This window comes from Neoarius graeffei, chromosome 25 (assembly GCF_027579695.1).
Source record: "Neoarius graeffei isolate fNeoGra1 chromosome 25, fNeoGra1.pri, whole genome shotgun sequence".
Taxonomy (NCBI): domain Eukaryota; kingdom Metazoa; phylum Chordata; class Actinopteri; order Siluriformes; family Ariidae; genus Neoarius; species Neoarius graeffei.
Window position 1 is genome coordinate 6,749,713 of NC_083593.1, and position 25,072 is coordinate 6,774,784.

At 43.3% G+C, this 25,072-nt stretch overlaps 1 protein-coding gene across 2 annotated transcripts; it reads left to right on the forward strand.

The window, feature by feature from the left end:
* The first annotated feature begins 4,259 nt into the window (after positions 1 to 4,259).
* On the forward strand, positions 4,260 to 17,644 carry phf12a (PHD finger protein 12a). Of its 2 annotated transcripts, none has more exons than XM_060908136.1 (15): positions 4,260 to 5,083; positions 5,730 to 5,911; positions 10,610 to 10,682; positions 11,654 to 12,059; positions 12,439 to 12,559; positions 12,920 to 13,052; positions 14,145 to 14,309; positions 14,412 to 14,555; positions 14,737 to 15,301; positions 15,399 to 15,506; positions 15,599 to 15,751; positions 15,884 to 15,982; positions 16,062 to 16,144; positions 16,250 to 16,388; positions 16,527 to 17,644. In XM_060908136.1, the coding sequence occupies exons 1-15, from the start codon at positions 5,018 to 5,020 to the stop codon at positions 16,904 to 16,906; spliced, it is 2,817 nt and encodes a 938-aa protein (XP_060764119.1). In that variant the 5' UTR covers positions 4,260 to 5,017; the 3' UTR covers positions 16,907 to 17,644. The 2 variants fall into 2 exon arrangements, with proteins under 2 accessions (XP_060764119.1, XP_060764120.1); XM_060908137.1 differs by having other exon boundaries at positions 15,402 to 15,506.
* The last annotated feature ends 7,428 nt before the right edge of the window (positions 17,645 to 25,072 follow it).

Consider the following 25,072-nt stretch of genomic DNA (forward strand, 5'->3'; position numbering starts at 1 on the left):
GCTGAAAAACTTCATGCTGATACCTTTCTGTTTTCGCCAGCATTAACTTTTTCAGCACTCATCGAAAAGAATCCATTCAAAGGGTCAACTTGTTTGTGTGCCATCCAATACTATTGCTTCATCTCTCTGTGTGGTTCATGAACGAGATGACTCTTTGAGTCTTTTATCAATATCTGAGACGTTTGGCACATCATCGAAGAGTTGACTCATTTATCGACCAGAATATCATTGGCGGTTTTTTGGTCTTTGTTATCACCTGTTACCCCAAAGGAGGCAGAGCCTTATACAGCCCATATTACAGGAGAAAGACAGACCAGGCTGCACTGAACTAGGTATAAAAGTCAGACACCCCTTTTTCTGATTTGAGAAAACTAACACTGAAAATGATGATTTGTAAATAATTTTTAACCTGTATTGCACTCAAAACAATACCACAGCACATTATTTGATGTTTTGCCTCATGAATTTTATTGTTTTGTCAAAATAAACATTTCAATTTTGATTCTTGCAACACATTTCAAAAATAGTTGGGACAGTAAAGCATTTACGACTTTATAATGTTGTCATTCCTTTTTACAACACTTAAGATGTTTGGGGACTGAAGACGCCAAGTGATGAAGTGTTTCAGGTGTTATTTTATCCCATTCTTCTTGCAAACAGGTCTTAAGGTGTGCAACAGTACTGGGTCGCCATTGTCATATTTTTTGTTTAAAAATTCATGACAGGGCGGCACGGTGGTGTAGTGGTTAGCGCTGTCGCCTCACAGCAAGAAGGTCCTGGGTTCGAGCCCCGGGGTCGGTGAGGGCCTTTCTGTGTGGAGTTTGCATGTTCTCCCCGTGTCCGCGTGGGTTTCCTCCGGGTGCTCCGGTTTCCCCCACAGTCCAAAGACATGCAGGTTAGGTTAACTGGTGACTCTAAATTGACCGTAGGTGTGAATGTGAGTGTGAATGGTTGTCTGTGTCTATGTGTCAGCCCTGTGATGACCTGGCGACTTGTCCAGGGTGTACCCCGCCTTTCGCCCGTAGTCAGCTGGGATAGGCTCCAGCTTGCCTGCGACCCTGTAGAAGGATAAAGCGGCTAGAGATAATGAGATGAATGAGATGAAATTCATGACACATTCTCTCTCGGGGACAGAGAGGACACACCCTTTTCTTCCACAGCCACGCCTTTGTATTGTGTGCAGAATGTGGTTTTGCATTGTCTTGTTAAAACCTCCCTGGAAAAGATGTCGTCTTGAAGGCAAGTTAGCTTTGCCAAGGCCACTGACACAACCCCATACCATGACATGCTCTGGCTTTTGGACTTGTTCCTGGTAACAGTCTGGATGCTCCTTTTCGTTTTTGGTCCAGAGCACACGGCGTCCACTTCTTCCAAAACAAGACCTGGAATACTGATTTGTCTGACCACAATACACATTTCTACTGTGTGATGGTCCATCCCAGACGCCTCCGAATCCAGAGAAGTCGACGGCGCTTTTAGACACAGTTAACATAAGGCTTCCTTTTTACACAGTAAAGTTTTAACTGGCGTTTGTAGATGTAACTCCATATCGTAGTGCTTAACAAAGTAATCCCGAGCCCATGTGGTTATATCCGCGATAGATGAATGATGGTTCTTGGTGCGGTGCCGTCTGAGGGATTGGAGATCACAGGTGTTCAGCTTAGGCTTGCGCCCTTGCACTTTACGCACCAAAATTGCTCCAGATTCCTTGAATCATTTAATGATGTATTCTGCACCGTAGAGGATGAAATATCCAAATCCATTCAGATCTGTCACATTGTTTTTAGACATCTCAATAATTTTCTTATGCATTTGTTGGCAAACTGGAGATGCTCAGCCCACTTTTGCTCCACAAATGCCCCTTTTCCACCAAAGCAGTTCCAGGGCTGGTTCGGGGCCAGTGCTTAGTTTGGAACTGGGTTTTCTGTTTCCACTGACAAAGAACTGGCTCTGGGGCCAGAAAAACCGGTTCCAGGCTAGCACCAACTCTTTGCTGGGCCATAGGAAAGAACTGCTTACGTCAGCTGGGGGGCGGAGTTGTTAAGACCAACAACAATCGCAAGACCGCGAAAGGTCACCATTTTTAAGCGCCGAGAAGCAGCAGCTGTACAAACGCGAAATCATCCATTATTGTTGTTGTTGCTGCTGCTTCTTCTTCTTCTTCTCCGTGTTGTTGTTGCTTCGATATTCGCGCCAAGGTTTATGCAAACGCAGCGACGTAACTGACGTATACAGCGACGTAATAACGTGGCTCCCCTTAGCACCATGAGCTATGGAAAAGCAAACTGGTTCTCAGCTGGCTTGCAAGTTGAACGAGTTGTGAACCAGCACCAGCCCTGGAACTGATTTGGTGGAAAAGAGTCAGCCTTTCCAGGATACTGATTTTGTCCCAAATCATGATTACTGTTTCAAATCACATCATTATTTAATTGTTTAACTCGTTATTGGCCCTAAATTGCCCCGTCCCAACTTTTTTTGGAATGTGTTGCAGGCCTGAAACGGATGAATGGATGTATATTAACTAGTGCTGTCAAAGTTAACGCGATAATAACGCGTTAACGCGATCTCAATTTAACGCGATTAAAAAAAAATAGTGCCGTTAACGCAAATTCTAATTTGGCCCTGCGAGTCACCCGTAGTTCCTGTTGAGGCTTGTCGCGCGCTGCTTCAATAAGAGTACGTGTGAGTGATGGAGAAAGGCATAGACATATAAACATCCTCGCCGCCATATTGGATGGGGCAAAGTGGAGATTCTTCAACCGTCTCTGGTGTAGCGTCTAGACAGTAGCCGAGAATAAAGATGCCTCATTCATGTGCTGCGTTTAACTGTACCAACAGGTTTACCGTCCAAACGAGATCACATGGGATTACCTTTCACAGGTGAGACTGGAAAAATACTTTTCAATACTGTTCCTTCAGTCTTCAGTTTCCCAGCTCATCTCCACCGGGGAGGTGTAGAGTTATAAGCAGTGAGAATTAGATAATACAGTGCCACACTATGATGAACATTTTTGAACGTATGATGAATGTTTTTATTTTTGTTATCTGTTTTTTTCTTCTTTTATGGCAAATACGTCTCTTCAAAAGAAACTAATGAAGAGTAAAATAAAAAAAAAATTATTTTCACAGTGATATGCACTTTATTTTTCATCCCTTGGTTTTCTCATCTAATATGGAAGTTATGGATGTCAGTGGCTGTTACAAGACGTGTTATGCTCTGCAATAAAATAAAAAAAAAACATTGGTACAAAGCAAGCCCATTCACTTTTTTATGCTGATAAGAGAATTACAATGGTTTTTCATGTGACAAAAATGTGCGATTAAATTGCGATTAATCGCGAGTTAACTATGACAGTCGCGACATTAATCGCGATTAAATATTTTAATTGCTTGACAGCACTAATATTAACAAATGAAATGAAGTTGACCAGAAAAATCCATTCAATATTTTAGGTTCATTCTGTATGCAATGAAGGACTGCTTTTACATTTCTGAATAAATAACGTATAAAAATATACATAAATAACTGACAAATTTATGATATGACCATATCTATTATCCTTTTTCAATAAAAGATACTATTTCTTTCAATTCCACCTTTCTATCTGTATTCATCAAGGAGAGACACGTGGGTCTCTCTCTCTCTCTCTCGGGTAACGACAGTAAACTATGATTGAATTCGTTCCAAGCGCCTCATTGGTTCGTGCTTGCGGCTGAATCAGCCAATGAGAGGACAGGGAAATATTACAGTACAGCGGAGCAGGAGCACAAAGGCGCAACGGCGCCGTAAAACCTACACCAGGCGTAGAAATATCAAATTCACACCGCGATCGACAAACTCCCCAGTAAAGCTAATAATCCTCATCACAGCGAGACGAACTGCGCATTTATAGTCAGTAAAACGGAAATGCAAACAAACAACAACAAAAAACACCATCACCGAGCCTTCGCAAAGATGGCTGGCTCCGCGAAGGAAAGCAAGGCGCATGCCCAGAACTCGTTCCGCGCATGCGCAGAAGCAATCCTACGCCAATTTGCGCCAACTCTGTGCAGAGGATGTGGCGAACGGGCATTATTTTTACCCCACCTGTATTCAAAGAGATCCCGCCTCTCTTTACAGGATTGGCTGGTGGTTTGCACAGACCGATTGGTGGCTTGGCGGTATGAATGAAACGTTAACCAGTAAAAGAGCAGAAGCCTGGATGGCACCAGCCAATCAAAGCGAACAAAGGTTGTCGTTTCGTCGTAATACGGGTGGGTGGAAAAAAATAACGCGCGAGCATCAGTGTTGTCGAGTTTGGATGCAACACCGTTTATTCATGACAACAATGATCTCCGCCGTTATCCGGGACGCTTTCGTGGAGTAAACGGGCGTTTTAAAAGCTTTGGTTTGCACCTCAAGCTGTGTTTTGTTGCTCGGAGCTGATGTTTTGTTTGTCGCATCATGGACGGGGGCGATTTGGCATCTTTATCCTGCATCTGTGCTCGCTACGATCGGAGAAGGAGGAACAGGCGATACCCAGGCTAGGCCTCAGCTAGGCCAAACACTGCGGCTTGCGGATTTATTTCTACAAACTGGCTTCTGGTGCTTGACACCGAGACAGCTGTTTTTCTCGCTGTGAAAGAGCAAACACGTCTGTTTACTTGGAAATTACTGCGTTCTGGAAACCAACGGTTGTTTTTTTGGTTCATTTGGGACGTTCGAAAACTGTTAGCCTCGCTGCTATTTCAGATGGCTAAATAATCAGCTAGCATAACATTGGAACGAACAGAGGAATATTTGATTGAACTCAACCCCCAGCAGAGGATTGTTTACACGCCGGGTGTGTTTCTCTGAAAGGAAACTCGTTGTTTTTTTCGTTTTTTGGGGGATTATATAAAGATTCAAGACGTTATTTTGTCTGCAAAGGTTACAGGACCTGAACCCTCTCTTTACAGACACACAGAGGATCCTTAGAATTGGCTAGCTGGAATAGCTTAGCCTTAGCCGATCTGACTGCTAAGCTCAACTGGGTGAATGTGGGATAAAATGGAGACCCCGACTATAGTGTATGATCTGGACACCTCCGGCGGCCTTATGGAGGTGAGCGGCTGAATACGGCTTTCCACTGCGTGTGCGAGAACTTGCACGGTCTGGCGCTCGAGCTTGACGTGGTTTTACCGGGTTTGGATGCTCCGGTATTTCTCTGGTTAGCTTGTGGAGCTCGGAAGCACAGTAGCTTGTCTTCCAGCCGGCTAACCTTGCTCAGGCAAATATGGCAACTCTTGATAGAGATACAGGCTTGGAGTTCTTACACAAGTTTGTTCGCTCATATAGAGCGCTTCAGGAAAAGTAACGGATGTTATTGAGTTGAGGCTAGGCTAGGAGGCTAGGCTAGGGGTTTCTGGGCCCAACAATGGCTGACACGTCCCGACTCAAGCCAAGGAGGTGGACGCCATTATGTGTATATGTTTTTATATAGTCTATATATATTTACATTTTGTTTGTGTGTGTGTATATATACACAAGTATGACGCGTGTTGTGTTAGTAGTTAGCATGAAGGTATTACTAATATCTTGTCTAATTAGTGCTTCACTTCAGAAAAAAAATATATATACAAGCTTATATTCAACGAAAAGAGAAGTAAAGCAAATGTGCCGGCCCGGATTGGAAATTCTATTTTTATACCACAATGAAGGCTTTTTAAAAATAATAATAATTAGTGGTGTTTGCTTGTGTGCTACTTAGCAAATCCAGACCTTGCTCGCGCCCCCGAAGTCGGAAGAAGGCGAGAAGCGGAGCCGGAAATTGGAGAGGAGCAGCAGGAGAGCAGGGCGCGCGACTAACCACGACACTTGCGACAGCTGCCGAGAAGGAGGCGACCTGCTTTGCTGCGATCACTGCCCCGCCGCCTTCCACCTGCAGTGCTGGTACATCACCCTATATACACACCTCACCTCTTCTCTCCTCTCCTCTCCTCTCCTCTCATTCCCCTTGTTACACCAAAAAAAAAACAACTAACTACTAAAATGGCTGCCAGAACTTTAAAATACTTCACGTTACAGGTCCTCAAGTCAGGATCTGGAGATCATACCTTCTTATCAGCATCTCTTTCGTACCTATTTGTCAGTTTGCAAAGTCCACAGCAGAGCACCTGGGGGGAATCCATGAGAAAACTACGGGGATGTAAAGTTTTTCCAATTTACCGATACAGCCCCGTATGTCATTCATACATGCTTCAGTACACCAATATCGCAAAGTTTTGATTTGAAAAATATGCAACAAACGGGGAAAAAAAAAATTTCATTCGCACCCGATCTGGGGTCACGACTGGTCATTACCTAGTCTGGTTAACACCAGACCATATCACAAGTAAAATATGGTCTGGAATCCGCCTATTGTAGGGGAGGTGTGGTTTACGATTGTCAACGGCCGTTTATTGGACGTTGCGAATGTCTATCATTTGGCGTATACGTAGCCCATGGCCAATCATGGCAGTTGTACCCGGTGACGTAGTTAGAGCGACGAAGAAGAGAAGGAAAGAGAAAGAGAAGGCAAAACAAAAATAGGAAAACAATGGCACCGAACGATTACTGCCGTTTGTGCAAGACAAATATGAGAGAAGCTGGTTTGGTTAGTTTGGTTCGTATCGCTCGCCGCCATGTTAAATGTGATCCGTAAACAGTCCCAAATAAACTACAAGCTTCCGTTTGTCGAGTAGTACGCGTCACCGTCTTTCCACCCCTCCCCACTCTCTGATTGGCTCCCTAACTCAGGCGAGCCTTTAGACCATAGTTTCCATGCTGTCTTTTCAGATCGGAACGATTGTGCAAAGCAGCATGGGATTTCCCAGGCTAGTCATTACCAGTTAGTTGGATTTCCCGGGAGCTGACAGGATCCTTGAAGGATCGGGGCTATTACTTTCACGGGCTTATTCCTCGGTCGAAACAGGATTGCCGAGAGATGTGATCGGTTTTTCGGTATTATTACGTGTTTCTTCAAGTTTTCCAAAGCTAGCACCGTGTGAAGTTTCGTTTCATTATGATGCGTATCGACAGCAACCCACGGTAGTATCCTGTCAACAATACTAAGTAGATGTAATTACGTTATAGTATCATTGGTTCTGCTTCATATAGAAAAAAAAATACATGTACTCTAAGAGAGGCATTAAACTTAGCTTTGCTCCACTAAAATTTGTCTCCAAAATGCAGGAAATGGCATTTTAGAGGGTTAAAATTTCCCCTGGCGGGCATGCCCCCGGAGCCCTCTAGGTTTGGCGGGCCAAAGGCATGTGACGTGTCACGCCCCCATCCAAAGCTTTGTGCCGCCGCCTCTGCACACTCCACATTTGTAATGTGCTCATAAAACTTCCAGATATACAGTAAACAAACCATCTCGAAGTGTAATCGCATGTCACTTGAACACGGAGAATAGATTCACCGCTCGATAAACGAGCGTTCTTTTTGTTCATCTGTCCAAATATCCAGAACAAACCGTATTCAGTTTACAAACTGCATTCACTCAGTTTGTGGTGCGTGCTTCAGTCTAGCAACTTGTATCGACAAAAAAAAAATTAAGGTCCTTGCTCATGTGTTCTCGTACTGCTTGTTTTGCTCTGCAGCCAGAACACATTATCTGCCCGGGTGGCGCAGGAACGCACCAGGGTTCGTTCATTTCAGCTGATTAAGAGTCAGAAAAACACTAAAATGTGCACAGTCTGGGTCAAGAATCTGCTTCTTCATGTATTGGCACATTTTATTGTGAGTGTTATCACTCCAGTTAAGGAGGAAACCACAATGACGATGCACTGTACTGCTGTTCTCCGTCGCTACACGCTGACGTCGTACAGAAAGTGAGAGACCATAACCTGTCCCTGTACCCGTATTGCACAGCATCCAGTGACCAACTGTATTTTTCATAGCTGCTCAATTTTAAAGTTACTTAAATCTAAGAAGTAAGCCATACTAATCATAATTTTTTTTTTTTTCTGTCTATGCTCAGTCTGTCTCCTTGCTGAGTGTAGTTACGAGTGTACGTGCAGCAGTAAAATGTAAAGGCATCCAGTTCGTCACTGCAGAAGTGCTGCTCCTTTAACAGAGTAAAAAGTTCGGGCTTGACATTAAACTTAAGTCATGAGTTTTGGGCGCAGTTATTTGATTAACAAGAGCAAGAAAAAAAAAGTCCTGCGAACAGCTGGAGAAAGAAGGAAGATAGTTCGTTTGGATCAAAAGTCATGATCAGTAAAGATAAGTCGAAAGATAGCGTTGGAGTTTCCGCCCGTAATTAAATGAAACTTAGACTCGCTGTCTTTAATGCATGCTTATTACCACCAAGTATGAATAGGGTCTTGTGGTCTCGCACACTAACTAACGCTGTGCCTTCATGTGGCATTGAATTGAGCTGCAGAACGCAAGGTTGCATACGAACATCCTTACACCCAGGAAGTGAATTCGATACCTGAGTTTGATTTATTAGTGCCCTTTTATCGACATGAGGGATGTTTCAGTGGTCTGTAGATTTATTATAATTATTATTTTTTTTAAATATTGTTTAACTTTTAATCCTCACTGATTAGGCCGTAGAGTACGTCTCTGACAGTTTGTTCCTTTATGTAAATGTTTATAGAGCGGCAACCGGGAAATAGCAGACGTTAGCGCAAGTGAATGCAAAGAATCTGGACTCGCAGCTTAGCAAGCGGGGAAACGGGAGTCTCCGAGGTACAGTACATGGGAATAAATGCGATCAAATCTGAACATGCAGAAGCAAAACCGTGGTGTTCTGAGATGTATAAACCATTATTCTTTCCTTTCCTGTGCACACTTTTTAGTAAGGCGTGCACAAAGTATTTATTCAGCGCTGGCCAATCATATGGTCCCCATGTTTGATCGTTTCTGTTGATATAAACTGTTTAACAAAGCCAAACGCGAGGCTGGTTTGTTTGTACTGAAGGCCAGGCCGTGAGGAGAAGGGTTATTACGTGGTTATTGGATACCAGTAGTCTGACAGATGTTGAGCAGAATGTAAAGAAGTCTCCCTTTCCGATTGTTGGTTTGTACCATACAAGATCGTAATATTGGTAGGGTTTTTTTGTTGTTGTTGTTGTTTATTTACTTTCCCCTCTGTCAGTTTATAACGGTGAGATGAGTGACTTGTTTATACTTTTAAAAAAAAAAAAAGGCTCTTGTTCACTAATGGAGTGAATTTGTCTATATATCCATGAGCTCATGCCTTGTCTAGCTGTACTCCATAAATAATCATTAACTATGCACTCTGCAGCGTGCAGGGCTGCCGAATGTTCTGGCTTTAGCGTGTGTTATAGCATTACCAGATCAGGGGGACAAAGAGAGAAGAGGGTGGTTTTTTTTGGGGGGGGGGGGGGGGGATTTGTGGTTTTTCCGCCATGACTACCTTATTGGAGAAACAGCCAGATGCTCTCCCAAGAGCACTAAAGCAACTTTAGATCTGTTACAGCTGCACGCGCAGTTCGGCTCGGTTGCATTAACGACGACTCGTTTGCAGAAAGCATTCCAAGGTGAATTGGAATCGAATTCATTACTTGGTAGTATTTTTTTTTTTTTTTCTTTCTCGCTTGTAAGTGAGCTGAAATGAAATCATTTGGCTTTGAGAGAGGTTCACTATTGAATCTATGCAGTGTACACTGTGCACGCTTGGCCCGGTGCCCACGCTGGCTATAAACCGCCTACAGCCTCACCTCCGTGTCATGAAGCTCGGGTCTTATCTGTCCCACATTCAAATATCCAGCGTAGATGGAGCTGACCGTCAGAGGAGACTTCCTGCCGATTCGTATTCGAATGAACCGAGCTGAGCGTAACGCCCGGCTGTTGTTTTGGTTTCAGTGTGGCGTGCATGTTAAAGATGGTGCTTACAAGTAGACCCACTGTAACAGAAAAGAGATCAAGTTACCCTTCAGAGATGTTTGATCTTGGCATCTTCTCCTGTTGAGTTGATCTCCAGAGATGATCTGGTTAAGTCTTTGCTGTCCTGTTAATCACAATATCCTGTAACACACGCACACACAAAAAGGCTTTCAGCGGTAGATGAGTATAGGAAACCTGTGCTGTTGGCATTCCAGATACGGCCTGAGGATTAGAAAACAGAGGGCCCCTTTCTTGGAGCACAACCTGCTCTTCCTGTGCATACAAAGCTGAGTATTGATGTATCCTTGGAAGGATGGGGAAGTGAGAGATCGTTTTGTCTAAACACACGCTCTACAAAAACTGCGCGCGCGTGCGTGCATGCTGGCCGCATCTAAACCTGAGCCTGCCAACATAAACCAGGTGGTTTTAATATGGCAGGGTTGTTGGGTTAATGCTCACATGAGTTTGCTTTCTGCATCAAGTGACCGTGTATGCCTCAGAAGGTCTTGTTTGGCCCGGTTGACAGCTTTGTGTTGACTCTTTAGATTCACTTCTAAAGTATACTGCAATACCCACTGTGTCCATTACTGATTTTTTTTTTTTTTTAAAGATTGTGCAGAAAAGAATCTCAAATGCCCTATTATTATGATGAATTACTGTTGCCCTATTTACCAAACCAGTTACTGTGTGTGTGTTTAACCTGAGTGAACTGTCTGGAGTTTTAATTTCCGTGTTAAATCTTTCCCACAGTAACCCGCCGTTGAGCAGGGAAATGCTCCCCCCTGGAGACTGGATGTGCCATCGCTGCTCTGTTCGTAAGAAGGTGAGGCTCAAGTCGGGGATTTTCAGCTTAACCCTCATGTTCAGTTCACTTCAAGTATCTCATCGATGTCTGTCTCTTTTTTTCCACCAGCAAAAACCTAAGCTGCGGTTTTAAAACGTACAAAATGTTTGTTTCAATTATTAGCAAGGCAAGTTTATTTATATAGCACATTTCATACACAATGGCAGTTCAATGTGCTTTACAGAAGCAAAAACCGTAAACAATAGAGAAATAAAATTACATAAAATTATTTTATTTTTATTCTAAAACAATTAATTAAAAGAATTAAAAGGAAATAATATGAATTAAACAATAGTAGAAATAAAATGATAAAATGCCAAAAAGAAAAAAGGAGAAAAAGAAACCAGCGGAATAAAATAGAATAAAATTAAAGTAAATTTAAAACATGCAGAGAAAGTAAAGATTATAAAAAATGTAAAAATATTAATTATTTAACAGAAAGCATCTGAAAACAGCTTGGTCTTTAACCTAGATTTGAAGCTGCCAACAGCAGGAGCATTTTTGATGTCCTCTGGCAGTTGGTTCCATAGATGTACTGCATAGTAGCTAAAAGCTGCTTCACCACACTTTTTAACAACTGGTTTTAATAGTAAATTTTTCTGCTGCGATCTGGTAGATCTGATTGGGTTAGGCCGCTGCAACATATCAGAGAGGTAATTGGGCCCTGTACCATTTAGAGATTTGTACACCAGCAGCAATACTTTAAAGTCAATTCTGTAGCTTACTGGAAGCCAGTGCACAAGTATATTTCCATTTTATAGGAAAGACCCACAAGATGGAAATGGAATAGGATCCAAACATCTAATAATTTTATTTATTTAATTTTTGGACGCGGAATGTAGTTTCTAATATAAATCTGACTTTAATAAAAATATTGAAATCGACACGAGTTAAACGAAATGAAGTGACTTGCAGAGCACCAGGATTTACTTTGCGTTTTGTCTTTGCAGAAGCGAGAGCAGAAGAAGGAGCAGATCAACGGCCTCATGCAGGCCAAGCAGACGCCGTCCCCCGCCGCCGAGCTGGACCTGGGCACCCTCCGTCTGGATCCCACTGTTACTGGAACAGGCTTGAGGGCCGCCGTGGCTCAGGTGCGGCTCCTGGAAAGGAGACCGAGCAGCCGTCCGGCCACGCCCACCTCCAACGCCTCCTCCACGGACACACCCACACCCTCGGAGCACAACGACGTAGAGGAGGACCTGTTGGACGTGGAGGACGAGGCGCAGGGCTCCGAGCCTGAGAGCGGTCCGTCGACACTCAAGAGGCCCTTTGACTTGCTGATCGCCGCCGCCATGCAGAGGAACCCCACGCAGTTCCAGCTACCCAATGACCTCACCTGCACTACCGCACTTCCGGGTAGGACGCGTGTCCTGTTTGTTTTAGAAAGTAGAGATCCATTTCTGGTGAGGAGACGTTTGTTTGTTTGTTTGTTTATAGCTGCTATAACATAAGTAATAACAGGAACGCACTGTTTGGTGACTGTTCTGTGACTGTATATGTAACGATACGATGACAAAACGTACACGTTGGACTTGATTATTATTAATTAGGTCTGATACTAATAATATGCATTGCTATAAAATGTACCATTCCATCCAACTGGGGTGATGAATTAACAACGCGCTGTGTATAATCTCAGTAAACAGAACAACCTGTACACGTATCTATGCCATGATATTAGTTATGCAGTCTCCTCCTCCTCCTTTAAACACACATCATTTCACCGTCTTTTCAGGAACCAGTAAAAAGAGGAGGAAAGAGGAGACGACGGGAAAGAACGTGAAACGGCTGCAACACGAGCTGGACCACTACGGACTCGTCCCACTGCCAGTCAAAGTGTGCTACACCTGCAGCAGGTACCCGTCTCACTCTACCTTAATTTGGAAAGAAATGGTCTTGATTTTTTAGTGCATCATTTTGTTACTTTTCGAAGCCTCATTACCTCAAATTGCTTTGTGGCGATCATAACTATAGGCTATAATTGCATGGAAAACTGTACGACACCCAAAACGAGGGAGAAAACACACTCTAGACTCTGTTCCTGCTTAAACGCAGTTGGATGACTCTGTATCTCCTGGGACATTTAAGTCAGATGGAATTTGAATTCGAATGAAGCATGTAGACGTAGAAAGAGGAAGTGTTTTTGCATGCTGCATTAACTGCAGAGTTTTATGAAAACTAATACCAGTTTATTCAAGATGATGGTGGTGTTGCAGGAGCTGTAGGCTGGCTCCGTTGATCCAGTGCGATTATTGCCCCCTTTTATTCCACATGGACTGCCTGGACCCTCCGCTTACAGCCATGCCCACAGGGAGATGGATGTGTCCCAATCATATTGAGCACTTGGTGGTAAGTTTACTTCGTTCTAAAACAGTAGATTGTGTTTTTTTTTTTTTTTTTTTTTTTTAAATTGAGGAAGCTTGAGAATTAAAATGATTCGTTCTACACCTCTGGTCTAGCTCTGCTTAATTTGTCGAACCGAACCAAATCAAGACATCTAGTTTTAGGGTGTATTCAGACCAGGATAGTTCGATAGTTCACTTGCTTTGGTCCGAACCAAATGTTTTTGTTTTTTTTTTCATTTTGGTGCGGTTCGCTTTCACACTGTACATTTTAGTAAGCGGACCAAAATCTGTCAACAAAGCCACGCGCCCTGAGGTCGTTCAGCTATTGGTCAGAGACGACACGGCGCACAAAGCGTTAAGTTCAAAAGTAGTCACGGAGGATAGCGCTGATGAGCGCACATCATGTTGTGACAGTTCTGGCTCTTCACGCAAGTCGCTAGTACCGCCACTTTTTGAAAGAATGTCCCTGATTTTAATGTAGGTCTGACGGAGTTTCTTCACTTTTAGCCGACATTGTTCTGGGGAGCGCGTGAACCCCTTCTCCTTCATTTTCTCACCAAATACAGCAAACACGTCGGCATTTTTGTGTGTTCTCTCCAAAAGCTCAGATATGTGGACATCTGCCCATATATCCACAAGGGTACGCGTTTCTTCCTCGGCCCACGTTTGCCCCCTACTCGTTTTTTGTACTCTGTAGTCTAGCCTCCCACTGGTCTGAATGACTGAACGACTGTTGTAAGGTTCCCTTGACAACCGAAACAGTGTTTCCGCTTTGCGGTGGAGTGTCAGGACTCTGTTTCCCATAATGCTCGACAAACGACGGAAGCTCCCGAGGTACAAAAAAGCAAAACTGTCGGATTAGGTCCGGTCTGCTTTCACACCTCCGAAAGGTCCGCACCAGAGTTCCTTTGGTCCGGACCGAGTCCGACCTTGCAGCTCGGTCTCGGTCCGCTCGTTTGGTCCGGACCAGAGTTCGGTGGTTTGTATTCAGACCAACCCAGAAGGTCCGGACCAAGGGAAATTTGGTTCGTTTGGTCCGGACCAAACAACGTAGGTGTGAATACGCCCTTAATCTCTCTGATCTGCTTAATTTCAGCTGAACCAGCGCAACCTGACTCTTAGCAACCGCTGCCAGCTGTTTGACCGGTTTCAGGACCGCATATCCCAGCATGCTGTGAAAGTGGACTTCCTGCAGCGAATACACCGTCAACACCCTCCGACACGAAGAGCACCACACAGTCACGCCAAGAGAACGGTCAAGGTCAGGCCTCGCTCAGTAAATCTGAACTGCACAAGAGTTTGAATCGTTTGAACTGGTTTCAGTGTCTGTCGTAACTCAAAGCAGACTCGATTTTTCCTGAAGGTCCCAGATGCCATCAAGTCACAGTACCAGAACCCACCGACGATGATGCTGCCTGCTGGAATCCGGGACGGTGAGCTCATCTGCTCGGGTGCTTCTGAAACCTCGCTGTCCAACCATTTAAGCAGCAGTGAAGAGCAACAACAGGTACTGGATCTCCTGAAGAAGGAAAAAAAAAAAATCATCATGGCATATTTTTGAGAAATGTCCTCAGGCCTCCTTATTAATGATCTCTGGAACTTGTAGTTAGCCCAGCCAAAAAGGAATCCAAACATGCAATAAAAGTTAGTTTTGGTGGTTCACTTTTGACCCTGTCTCGTTTCTGCAGTGGCTCAGGGACGTGATCTCGCTCCAGTGTAGCATCATGCGCCATTTGTCTGCCAAGCAGATGTCGTCCTCGCTGCGCGACCCTTCACAGGCAGAAAAAACGGACATTAAGGACCCCGGCTCCCTGAATTTGCATTCTTCCCACAGCACGGGCACGACAGCCTTGGGGAAAACACCAGAATCCCTCAGCCTTAACTCGGAGGAGCACAGAGTGTGCAGCTCCTGCACTGAAAAACCCTGTCAGAACTGTGGCACCAGCAACGGTCCTGTAGAACGGCCGGCCCACACCAACGGAAAACTCGGGCAGGCGTGTTCCACCGCCCCTGAGGACTCAAACGCACCCCGTTCACATGCTCCCTCGATCCTGGCCCTACCTAATCACGCCGGCCCTGCGCTCATAAAGACTGAAGACTTAAAGCGCTGTGCTGCTACAGAATCCCTTCCTTCTGCTTGTGTTAAATCGGAGCCCAACCCTCCTCACGCTCAAAGGGCTTCCCCAAGGTTGCCACCGTCTCATGCGCCAGATACCGGTGCAAGCTGCCAGGTGTCTTCAGTGCCCTCCTCTGGTGAGTCCCAGAACTGCATTTCATTAAACTGATTTTTCTGTCCAATAGCAGAAACCTTTCTACTAACCCCTCTGTTTTTTTTTTTTTTTTTTCTCAGCAGATGGGAAATTCAGTGAGGATGCAGCGACACAAGGCAATGGGTCCGACCTGTTAAATCTGGGAGACTTGTCCAGCTGCTTAAGGAGTATGATGAAGGGAACTGGAGGTGAGTGTGGTGCCAAGCAGCAGCTGGAACCTAAAATGGTGGCTTTCGTTTCGACACACTTTTTTTCAGTGCAACGTATTTTTGTCTTACAGAGATCGAACTGAACACATTAGATGAGCGGTTCATCAAACTCCTGGCGTGGCAGCGGATCCAGCAACTCTTCGAACCAAAAGCACTTCCTGTGCAGAGCGATTCAAAGTTAACTGCTGTTCCTTCCGTCACGCAGCGAAGCCGGCGTGCTGAAGGTACCGTAGTTTCTACTCCTCCCCCTCGACTCTTTTTTTTTTTTGCATATGTTTAAGTAATTATAACACCGATCGCATGACATATGGGTTATATTGAAATGAATTAAGCACTCATTGCATGTCTTCTCTCAGCTCAAAATAAGGATGTACAGGCCAGAGCGACGTTTTATCCTCTATCCGGGAAGGGAGCAGCAGTCAACATGTGCTACAGAAGCCTTTACATCGGAACTGGTAAGTCTCGCTTCTAGCGCGCTCTAATGTTGATGTGTACAGCGTAACCCGAGCGTTTTTGTCATCATGGTCTCCTTAGGTGCTGACATGGACGTGTGCCTTATGAACTACGGCCATTGTAATTACGTATCGGGAAAGCACGCCTGCATATTTTATGACGAGGTAAAGGATGCAAATGCTTCACTTTCATATTCCTTTGTTCCAGGCTGTAAGTGATGGTTTTTTGTTTGTTTGTTTTTTGAACATGTGCATCTCTGTGCTTTTTAGAATACAAAGCAGTACGAGTTGCTAAACTACAGCGAGCACGGGACGACGGTGGACAATGTGCTGTACTCCTGTGACTTCTCGGAGAAAACAGGGCCAAGTCCATCCAGTGGCTTGGTGTCCAAAGTGCAGAGCATCATCCGTAAGTCCTCACTGCTCATCACTCAACATCATGAAATGTGATTTATTTTTTAAGTCGCATTTTCCTCAGTTGTGACCTTTTTCATTTTAGGCCCAGGCCTTTGTTATAATTTGTGCTTTGCTTGGTTTTCCCGTCCAGGTCGCTGTAAAAAGAGGAAGCAGGAAGAGGAGAAGGATGAGGAGAATGGCAGCGTTAGCGGGGTGATGAGCAGCCAAGCCGAAGATTCACACCTCCACCCGTGTGGCTGCAAGGCGAGCGGCTCCAGTCTGATAGGGGGCAGTGGTGCAGGCTGGGAGGGCACAGCGCTCCTCCACCACGGCAGCCACGTCAAGCTCGGCTGCCTGCAGTTCGTCTTCAGCATCACTGAATTTGCGAGCAAGCAGCCAAAAGAAGAAGACGAAGATGAAGAAGGTGCGAGCAGCATCTTGTGCAGCCCCATCCAGCAGGGGGAGCTGCTGACTAAACCCACTGCCCAGATCCACCAAGTGCCAGTGCTGCACCACAACCCTGTTCCTTAGCCCCACCCACCTCAGGTGCCACCTGCGCCTCTTAACCAGCCTCGGAGCTTGGACTTGTACAAAACTACATGCTCTTTTTCGTAATTATTTAATTGTTCATACATTTGCATGAGGTGAAGTCTCTCTTTCTCCCTCCTGTCTCTTTCAGAAGCTCCGATTTTGTCGGAGAGTTGCACATAGAAACCTTTGTGTACGTGTAAATGCAAACGACATGTTTTTAAAAGGGATCGCGTTCTAGAAATGGCACGAACCAACGATCAAGCAAGAAGTTTCCACTTGTAAAGAAATCAGAGCACGTTCTATTTTGTGCCAGTAACAATAGTTTTTATATAAACACATTTTTTTTCCATAAGAAAGAACCTTTTATTTACTCATTTTTATTTAAATGTTCTGTATTTGGAAATATAGTAATATTCTGGTGTACCTTTTTCGCTACCTTCACCGTAGCCTCTTGGCGATTCAGATGTGTGCTCACACACATGCGAATGCGCTTACACGTTGTGTGTGCGTGTGTGTATATATGTCTTTATGTATCTGTATCAGTGTAATCTGTGTGAACAGCGGGGCATCCCCACACACACCAACACCGAAACAAAAGGAATCCATTGTGTACAGATCGTGATGAGGGAAGCAGTGGGTTCTGTGTACATAGAACTATTCTGGCTTTTTATATTTGTACAGTGCTTCATTTGGTTGATGTTCTGTAGCTATTAAAGTGTTAAGTCCTTTTTTCTTCAATACTGTAGTCATTATGTATATGTCTGTTTCAAAGAGATTTCATCAGAACAGTTTCACGTACTCTGTTCTTACAATTTTGACCAGTCTGTTAAACAATGTAAATATCTAAAGATTTTAAATAACATGCTTTAGAAACACACTGGCTTGTGGTTGTTCTTTTCATAGCTACGTATATAACCTGAGATTAGGGAGGGATGTAAAATATTTAGTAGTGTATTACGCAGTGGTGCTTGAAAGTTTGTGAAACCTTTAGAATTTTCTATATTCCTGCATAAATATGACCTCAAACATCAGATTTTCACACAAGTCCTAAAAGTAGACAAAGAGAACCCAGTTAAACAAATGAAACAAAAATATTATACTTGGTCGCTTATTATTGAGGAAAATGATCCAATATTACATATGTGAGGGGCAAAAGTATGTGGATTATAACCATAATGTGGATTAGCAGTTAATTTGAAGATGAAATTAGTCAGGTGATTTCAATCAATGGGATGACAATCAGGTGTGAGTGGGCGCCCTGTTTTATTTAAAGAACAAGCCTGATCTTCTCAATACATGTTTGTGGAAGTGTATCATGGCACGAACAAAGGAGATTTCTGAGGACCTCAGAAAAAGCGTTGCTGACGCTCATCAGGCTGGAAAAGGTTCCAAAACCATCTCTAAAGAGTTTGGACTCCACCAATCCACAGTCAGATAGATTGTGTACAAATGGAGGAAATTCAAGACCACTGTTACCCTCCCCAGGAGTGGTCGACCAACAAAGATCACTCCAAGAGCAAAGCGTGTAGTAGTCGGCGAGGTCACAAAGGACCCCAGGGGTAACTTCTAAGCAACTGAAGGCCTCTCTCACATTGACTAATGTTCATGAGTCCACCATCAGGAGAACACTGAACAACAATGGTGTGCATGGCAGGTCTGCAAGGAGAAAGCCACTGCTCTCCAAAAAAAAACATTGCTGCTTGTCTGCAGTTTGCTAAAAAAAATCTCGTGGACAAGCCAGAAGGCTATTGGAAAAATGTTTTGTGGACGGAGGAGACCAAAATAGAACTTTTTGGTTTAAATGAGAAGTGTTATGTTTGGAGAAAGGAAAACACTGCATTCCAGCATAAGAACCTTATCCCATCTGTGAAACATGGTGGTGGTAGTATCATGGTTTGGGCCTGTTTTGCTGCATCTGGGCCAGGACGGCTTGCCATCATTGATGGAACAATGAATTCTGAATTATACCAGCGAATTGGGCGGCACGGTGGTGTAGTGGTTAGCGCTGTCGCCTCACAGCAAGAAGGTCCGGGTTCGAGCCCCGTGGCCGGCGAGGGCCTTTCTGTGCGGAGTTTGCATGTTCTCCCCGTGTCCGCGTGGGTTTCCTCCGGGTGCTCCGGTTTCCCCTACAGTCCAAAGACATGCAGGTTAGGTTAACTGGCGACTCTAAATTGACCGTAGGTGTGAATGTGAGTGTGAATGGTTGTCTGTGTCTATGTGTCAGCCCTGTGATGACCTGGCGACTTGTCCAGGGTGTACCCCGCGATTTCTAAAGGAAAATGTCAGGACATCTGTCCATGAACTGAATCTCAAGAGAAGGTGGGTCATGCAGCAAGACAACGACCCTAAGCACACAAGTCGTTCTACCAAAGAATGGTTAAAGAAGAATAAAGTTAATGTTTTGGAATGGCCAAGTCAAAGTCCTGACCTTAATCCAATGGAAATGTTGTGGAAGGACCTGAAGCGAGCAGTTCATGTGAGGAAACCCACCAACATCCCAGAGTTGAAGCTGTTCTGTACGGAGGAACGGGCTAAAATTCCTCCAAGCTGGTGTGCAGGACTGATCAACAGTTACCGCAAACGTTTAGTTGCAGTTATTGCTGCACAAGGGGGTCACACCAGATACTGAAAGCAAAGGTTCATGTACTTTTGCCACTCACAGATATGTAATATTTTCCTCAATAAATAAATGACCAAGTATAATATTTTTGTCTCATTTGTTTAACTGGGTTCTCTTTATCTACTTTTAGGACTTGTGTGAAAATCTGATGATGTTTTAGGTCATATTTATGCAGAAATATAGAAAATTCTTCTCAAGGGTTCACAAACTTTCAAGCGCCGCCATAAACGTGAAATGTAGAATCCTCACCGTGAGTCAGTAAACAACTAACCAATCACATCGCAAGGTTGGATTAAAACTGCCCAGCAACAAGCAGCTGATTGGTTGTTGCCTTGAGTATGCCATTCCACACACTATCTTTCACAGTGTGTATAATTATTACTGCTAGACTTGTGTTCCATGCTCTTTTTGTAAACAAATCATCAACCTTTTATTTTTAATACGCGCTTTGAAAATTCATTATGATTTTCTATTCACCTGAAATTCTGTACTGGCCTAAAAATAAGAATTACTGACTAAAACTATTGAATTCTGAGCCTTTTTGGCCCATATCATTTGGGGGGCATCCTGTTCCCTCTACTTCCTTGAATTCTTCCTTGGCATGTAGCTCCACCCACTTTTTTTAATTTGCATAATACGCTCTCCTATCCAAACTAGTCTTAGCAACCTGCATGCATTATTTGGATTCACCACCAGAGGGCGCTCCGTACAATACCTAAATACTGTATCTTCTAGAAAGTGGTCATTAATAATACACTCACCTTCTTCCTGTCCAATAAATAAAAAATTCCCAATCCTAAATTAACTTTGGGATTATCTATAGGAATATAATCTCAAAAGTTTCTCCGAGACAGTAATGGAAATAATAGGGAGATATCTGGGGTCTCCTGTCTCTCCTATGGAAAGTATAGTTTTGTATTTTAGTCCATATACTTGGGGAAAAGTGCACTAGTGTACTTTTAAAAAATGCTTGCATTTGTAAGTATGACTAAGAAGTGCACTAGGTGCCTATAAGTGTTATATTCCAACTATTGTATTATTTTAGTTGTAGATGTTTTAAAAAATATTTTTATCTGCAAAATACTCAGGTCTACTTATATATTGTTTATATTTTCCTCACATATCAAGCATAGGAATTGAGAAGGCCACAGCATGAGGACTTGCTAAAAGAGGGGCATGAGAGATACTGGCCTGCAGGGACAAGCAGCGAGCCAAGAATGCTGTAAACAATATTAAAAAGAGGTTGAACTTGAATACCAAATTCCATCCGATTTGACATTTTTATGAGATGGGCTAAGATTTACATCAACGCTTGAGCTCTGGAATTAGCAAACAAAATTTTCATTGGCATTCTTTTCAGCCTTGAGCTTGTGCCACCGAGAACCAGTTAGACCCAGTTTGTGCATCAGGCACAGTTATTACTGAAGAAATTTTCACATGGTGTCAATTCTGGGCTCATCACGTCAAGCTTGTTTTGACACAGACACAATGTTTCTGAAACACGAATTTTGTTCATCACTTCCGCAGTGTCCAGTTTTTACATACTGTAATAGGACACACACTCAGGTCAGAGAAAGGCTACAGTAACTCAAATAACCACTCTTTACAACCATGCTGCACAGAAAAGCATTTCACAATGCACAGTACATTGACATGAGAAGTGGATGGACGACAAGAGAAGAAGCCCATGCCGAGTTCTATTCCTGTCAGAACCAAGAACTGAATCTGAGGTGAACATGGGCACAGGCTCACCAAAAGTGGACAATGGAAGTTTGGAAAAAGACCATGCTAAGGAGTCCATGAAATATATTATTCTTTATGTCTGTCTGTAAATTACTTAATGCATCATCTACTTAATTACTCCAGTATCTTCTTCCTCTTGATTGACACTGTTCTACCAGAGTTACTCACATTTATGCAAAATTAATTTTGAGTATTTCAGTAACTACTTCTGTTTCAACATCATCCTTATACAGTATATATCAGGAAGGCATGCCATTTCCTCTGGACATTCACCTTTCAACATTCGCACCCTAAGGCCCCAACAGTGAGTCTTTGGTAGTTGTGGGATTTGACTTACAATCTATCTATCACATTGTTTAACAGATAGTTATTATGAATATCACAATGTCAAGGCATTGACCATTTGGTTTCTCATAATCACACAGGCAAGTGGAAGTAATCAGGGGGTGTGTGTATATATATATATATATATATATATATATATATATATATATATATATATATATACACACACACACACAGTGGGGCAAAAAAGTACAACCCCGATTCCAAAGAAGTTGGGACAAAGTACAAATTGTAAATAAAAACGGAATGCAATGATGTGGAAGTTTCAAAATTCCAGATTTTATTCAGAATAGAACATAGATGACATATCAAATGTTTAAACTGAGAAAACGTATCATTTAAAGAGAAAAATGAGGTGATTTTAAACTTCATGACAACAACACATCTAAAAAAAGTTGGGACAAGGCCATGTTTCCCACTGTGAGACATCCCCTTTTCTCTTTACAACAGTCTGTAAACGTCTGGGGACTGAGGAGACAAGTTGCTCAAGTTTAGGGATAGGAATGTTAACCCATTCTTGTCTCATGTAGGATTCTAGTTGCTCAACTGTCTTAGGTCTTTTTTGTCGTATCTTCCGTTTTATGATGCGCCAAATGTTTTCTATGGGTGAAAGATCTGGACTGCAGGCTGGCCAGTTCAGTACCCGGACCCTTCTTCTACGCAGCCATGATGCTGTAATTGATGCAGTATGTGGTTTGGCATTGTCATGTTGGAAAATGCAAGGTCTTCCCTGAAAGAGACGTCGTCTGGATGGGAGCATATGTTGCTCTAGAACCTGGATATACCTTTCAGCATTGATGGTGTCTTTCCAGATGTGTAAGCTGCCCATGCCACACACACTAATGCAACCCCATACCATCAGAGATGCAGGCTTCTGAACTGAGCGCTGATAACAACTCGGGTCGTCCTTCTCCTCTTTAGTCTGAATGACACAGCGTCCCTGATTTCCATAAAGAACTTCAAATTTTGATTTGTCTGACCACAGAACTTTGCCACAGTCCATTTTAAATGAGCCTTGGCCCAGAGAAGATGTCTGCGCTTCTGGATCGTGTTTAGATACGGCTTCTTCTCTGAACTATAGAGTTTTAGCTGGCAACGGCGGATGGCACGGTGAATTGTGTTCACAGATAATGTTCTCTGGAAATATTCCTGAGCCCATTTTGTGATTTCCAATACAGAAGCATGCCTGTATGTGATGCAGTGCCGTCTAAGGGCCCGAAGATCACAGGCACCCAGTATGGTTTTCCGGCCTTGACCCTTACGCACAGAGATTCTTCCAGATTTTCTGAATCTTTTGATGATATTATGCACTGTACGTACATGATGATATGTTCAAACTCTTTGCAATTTTACACTGTCGAACTCCTTTCTGATATTGCTCCACTATTTGTCGGTGCAGAATTAGGGGGATTGGTGATCCTCTTCCCATCTTTACTTCTGAGAGCTGATGCCACTCCAAGATGCTCTTTTTATACCCAGTCATGTTAATGACCTATTGCCAATTGACCTAATGAGTTGCAAGTTGGACCTCCAGCTGTTCCTTTTTTGTACCTTTAACTTTTCCAGCCTCTTATTGCCCCTGTCGCAACTTTTTTGAGATGTGTTGCTGTCATGAAATTTCAAATGAGCCAATATTTGGCATGAAATTTCAAAATGTCTCACTTTCAACATTTGATATGTTGTCTATGTTCTATTGTGAATACAAGATCAGTTTTTGAGATTTGTAAATTATTGCATTCCGTTTTTATTTACAATTTGTACTTTGTCTCAACTTTTTTGGAATCGGGGTTGTATTTAGTCAGTCACCAATTGTGCAAGTTCTCCCATTTAAAAAGATGAGAGAGGGCTGTAATTTTCATCATAGGTATACCTCAACTATGAGAGACAAAATGAGAAAAAAAAATCCAGAAAATCACATTGTCTGATTTTTAAAGAATTTATTTGCAAATTATGGTGGAAAATAAGTATTTGGTCAATAACAAAAGTTCATCTCAATACTTTATTATATACCCTTTGTTGGGAATGACAGAGGTCAAACGTTTTCTGTAAGTCTTCACAAGGTTTTCACACACTGTTGCTGGTATTTTGGCCCATTCCTCCATGCAGATCTCCTCTAGAGCAGTGATGTTTTGGGGCTGTCGCTGGGCAACACGGACTTTCAACTCCCTCCAAAGATTTTCTATGGGGTTGAGATCTGGAGACTGGCTAGGCCACTCCAGGACCTTGAAATGCTTCTTACGAAGCCACTCCTTCGTTGCCCGGGCGGTGTGTTTGGGATCATTGTCATGCTGAAAGACCCAGCCACGTTTCATCTTCAATGCCCTTGCTGATGGAAGGAGGTTTTTCACTCAAAATCTTACGATACATGGCCCCATTCATTCTTTCCTTTACACGGATCAGTCGTCCTGGTCCCTTTGCAGAAAAACAGCCCCAAAGCATGATGTTTCCACCCCCATGCTTCACAGTAGGTATGGTGTTCTTTGGATGCAACTCAGCATTCTTTCTCCTCCAAACACGACAAGTTGAGTTTTTACCAAAAATTTCTATTTTGGTTTCATCTGACCATATGACATTCTCCCAATCCTCTTCTGGATCATCCAAATGCTCTCTAGCATAGAGGTCTGCGCGGGTCGGATTTTTCCGTCCCGCGCCCGCCCGCCCGCATTGTGCAGTCCCACTCCCGTCCGCGCCCGCAAAGAATTATGATTTTCAGTCCCGCTCCCGCCCGCGCCTGCCATATTTTGTCCCACCCCTGCCTGCAAATCCCGCATGATGCAGACGTTCGCGTTATTTCTCAGGAAAGTTCTTGTCTTGACACAGCGTGATGGTGCCCCGCCCCCTAATTTGAGTGGATTTGAGCATAAATATCTACAGCTCACGTTTGTTATTATTTACCTTGTTTCTGAATTCAGCATGTAGTATCTCCAATAATAATAAGTGCTGTCTAATGATTAAAATACTTAATCGCAAATCACACATTTTTATCACATGACAAACCATTGTAATTCTCTGATCAGCATAAAAAAGTGAATGGGCTTGGTTTGTACTAATGTTTTGTTTTTTTTATTGCAAAGCAAAGCTAGTAAAAGAAATGAATTGATGTACTACTTGCGTTAGTCTACAACTTTAATCAGAGAGACATGTTACACAGTGACGGTAGGCTTGACTCAATGCTATTCCAGAAATCCTTCCTGTAATATGCAAATTTGGCCGCCTCTGATTGGCTTTCTGGGATAGCATTGAGTCAAGCCTACCGTCACTGTGTAACCTGTCTCTCTGATTAAAGTTGTAGACTAACACAACAAGTAAACCAATTCACTCATGGTTCTCTTGTTAGCTGGGTGTGAACTGCGAGTCATTAGAGTGATCAAAGAATTTCCCCTTAGGATGATCAATGCTAAGTTTAAGATGCCATTTCTCACTCAATCTGGCAATTTGACTTTTCCTGCAAGTTTAGG